General features: G+C 36.2%; 1 protein-coding gene across 1 annotated transcript; it reads right to left on the bottom strand.

The window, feature by feature from the left end:
• Positions 1-541: 541 nt before the first annotated feature.
• LOC105421445 (uncharacterized) lies at positions 542-2,946 on the bottom strand. The gene is made up of 4 exons (XM_011628881.1): positions 2,435-2,946; positions 1,676-1,751; positions 1,008-1,106; positions 542-721 (listed from the first exon to the last, which is right to left on the bottom strand). The coding sequence occupies exons 1-4, from the start codon at positions 2,944-2,946 to the stop codon at positions 542-544; spliced, it is 867 nt and encodes a 288-aa protein (XP_011627183.1).
• Positions 2,947-3,441: the final 495 nt, after the last annotated feature.

Raw genomic sequence — 3,441 nt, 5'->3', positions numbered from 1 at the left:
AGTGTAATTTTGGACTTTTGAGGGGTTTTGTATTTAACTTCTTCACTATCTATTGCGATACAGTATAATGGATATGATGCAATTTGAGAATAACTTATTATGGGTTGTGTATAGAGAGAGAATCATAATTCTACCTATAAAAATATTAAAAAATTTTATTTATAATTTATTTCCAAAAAATCTTTTTTATTGGCCATGTATTGCTAAGAAATCATCAACCTACGGAATGAATGGCTAAACTGCATTAACAACAAACATCCAAAACCTAGTTTTCATATTCATGGTGCTAAACATGGTATTTTTCATATACTGCGTTCTGTGAAAGGAAAGCGTATATTGTGTACTAGGTTAATATGGAAAGTATATATTACAATTAATATATGTGGGAAGGGTAGGTATAATATTTTTTTTTTATGGTAAGTTTGGGTATGATTTAGGTGTTTGTGATTTAGTTTCTATTTTTCTCATCTATAATTTATTTATAAAAGACAACTATGTATTTAATGGATACATAGAGTCTCTTAAAAAAACCTGAGACTTTTCACATGGTATCAGAGTCAGATTCATCTTCGCCATATCCATTCCTCGTCCCTGAAGCATTGTCACCGATTTTCAAACTGAGTTTGTTGCTCATCCAGTCAGTGCATCTTCTTCCTTGGGTCGTAGACTCCTCAACCTCAAATCTGAGGTGATCTAACTCGCACGTTTTTCCAACAGCCAGCTAAACAACATTGTTTTTAAAATCAGTTTTTACATTATATTAGAATCAACATAACCAGTTTTGAGACAAATCAAGGATCTACGTATCGAGGAACACAAACGACCCATAAGTGCAAACAACCATCAATTCGTCTTTTTATTCATCAGACACGTTTTAGCGCTTTAGCCGACATATTTATTTAAAGGAAAAAGTTTATATAAGGATGCAACCTTTTTTTTTTACCAATGTTCAAAATTTTATTGATAAACAAGAAAGAAATTACATTAGGAGATATAGAGAGAGAAACAAGCCCAACACCCCCTTTTCCTAAAGCATCAGCAACCTCATTAGCCTCTTTATAAACATAGGAGAAAGTAACAGTCAAGATTGTTGTAACATTCATAATCTGCAACCATAAAGATCGAAGTTCCTATGGAATAGTCTGCTCTTTTTTACACCATCTAATAACGCTTAAAGAATCGCTTTCAATTAAACAGGTTGTCCCCAAGTTATGGTCTATAAAATTGAGCAAACCTCTAAGAACAACACTCATCTCAACAAAATTTACAGTAGCAACACCAATCGGTCCTGTATAGGTTAACACATTATTCCTATAGCAATCACGGATTACACCCCCAATCCCCGCCGGACCTGGGTTTTCTAGAGAGCTACCATCAAAATTAATCTTAAGGCAACTTAAGTGTGGAGCTAACCACAAAGCCTTTGGTCAATGCCTCCTAACCCTAAGAGAAAATAGATTGACCATCATCCACTTTTGTGATGCCCCATCCCTCCTTGATTACAAAAATACAGGACCATATCGACTGCTTAATTAAAAGAATCACTTTTTGTTGGGGCAAAGTCATACCTTCAAAGGTTCTTCTATTCCTCTTCTTCCACATTTCCCCCATCACCATACCTATGGCTATCTTCCAAATTGTTCTCCTAGTTTTGGGCAGAAAAAGAAGAACTGACTGAGTAATTGTCCCTGAAACCCTCTGCAGCATAGCCAAATAAATCCCAACCAATCTGAAAAGCCAAGGCCAAATCCCTAAAGTAAAAGGACAATGCATCAAGAGATGTGTAACCGATTCACCATCTTCTTTACAGAGTAAATAAATATTAGGCAAAAATTTTCCCCTCTTCATAAGATTGTCTATGGTTAAGATCTTATGTTGTGCCGCCAACCAAATAAAGATTTGTACTTTATAAGGGATAGGCTACTTCCAAATTTGAACAATCTCAGGGAAAGACCATCTATAACGGTCGTGGAAAAATAAATTATAACAAGATTTAACTGAAAAAAATCCAGCACCCTCAATCTCCCAAATCAACTCAACAACCGCATCATGTGAGATATATACTTTGTCCAGCAATTCCAGCAACATACAACATTGAGTAAAAATAGCTACACTTAGTCGCTTGTATCTAAAATTTATATTCCATGAGAAACCATTCCCTCTTCTCTCCATAACATCTTCAATGAGCACATTTGGTTAAGAAATCACAAGAAAAAAGGTAGGGAATGTGACTTTAAGTGGAAATTCACCAATCCACTTATGATGCCAAAACATGACTTGCTTACCACTTCCAACATTCCATCTGAAATAGCCAGTGATCATAGGCCCGCAGTTATAGATGGCCTTCTAAGTAAAATAGGTCTCATTCCTTCTACCTCCACCAATCCACAAACGATGAATGTCCAAGCCATACTTAGCAATGAGAACATTATACCTGAGCTGGTCCTTAGAAATAATACTCCGCCACCACCATTTGCATAAAAGAACCTCATTAAACTTTCTAACATTCTGAATATCCAGACCTCCTTCACGTTTAGGAGTACAAACTTTGTCCCATCTAACCAAGTGGAATTTCCTGTGGTCATCGTTCGAGCCCCAAAGGAAATCTCTCATCATTTTCTCAAGCTTTCTTCCCATCGAAGCCGGCATTTGGATCAAGGACATCTGGTATACAGGGAGATTGGCTAAGCAGGACCGCAGTAGTGTGACCCTCCCCCCAAGAGATAGATACTTGTGCTTCCATAAGTCAAGTTTAATTTGCACCCTTTCAATAACTTTATCCCACACAGCAATAGGGAACTTGGTACCAGAAATAGGCAAGCCCAAATAGAAAATGGGGAAACTTGCTATTTTACAGCCCACAACTCTTGCCAGATTCACCGCTACATTGCCCCCACAATTAATAGTTACCAAAGAAGACTTGTGGAAATTCACTTTGATACCCATAATAACTTCACAAATTTTAAAAAATCTAGCAATATTGTAAAGGATGGCTACTTGCCCAAAAATCCAGCTTCTCTATCTATTTCCAAAACCAATCATTTTTATTACTTTAAGCAGGGCCCCCCATTCCACCCTGTCATGGGCTTGTTCCATATCCAATTTTAACATGACCCCCTCTTTTTTACTGAGAACATGAAAATGAATGCATTCCCACGCAACCAACATAGTATCTTTGATATGACGACCTTTTATAAAAGCCGATTGGGACTTATAATGAAGAACTACGGATGCACCTCAAAAATCCATCGGAAAAGGTAGTTTTGATGTTGAAAAACCCTTTGATTGATCATCTCGACATCGAGATGTATGACCATTAAACAAATAAAAAGATTTTAAGTCTCAGAAATAGTGCTTTTTACAACATATTATCTACATCGTCCATTTTCAAGATTTTCATGTGTTTATAGACCTATTTGATTTTAATCATTTTTTAAATTT

This window comes from Amborella trichopoda, chromosome 11, assembly GCF_054954075.1.
Source record: "Amborella trichopoda isolate Santa Cruz 75 chromosome 11, AtrichopodaSantaCruz75HAP2 v2.0, whole genome shotgun sequence".
Lineage (NCBI taxonomy): Eukaryota > Viridiplantae > Streptophyta > Magnoliopsida > Amborellales > Amborellaceae > Amborella > Amborella trichopoda.
This window is presented reverse-complemented; position numbering and strand designations above follow the sequence as displayed.

What these genes read in the sequence shown, in the direction of transcription:
- LOC105421445 (XM_011628881.1), bottom strand. Translation starts at nt 2,946, where the DNA reads ATGGGTATCAAAGTGAATTTCCACAAGTCTTCTTTGGTAACTATTAAT. An exon ending in GTTTCAGGGACAATTACTCA is followed by an intron (nt 1,107 to 1,675) that starts GTCAGTTCTTCT and finishes TTATGGTTGCAG; the next exon opens with ATTATGAATGTTACAACAAT. An exon ending in GAAAAGGGGGTGTTGGGCTT is followed by an intron (nt 722 to 1,007) that starts GTTTCTCTCTCT and finishes AATGTTGTTTAG; the next exon opens with CTGGCTGTTGGAAAAACGTG.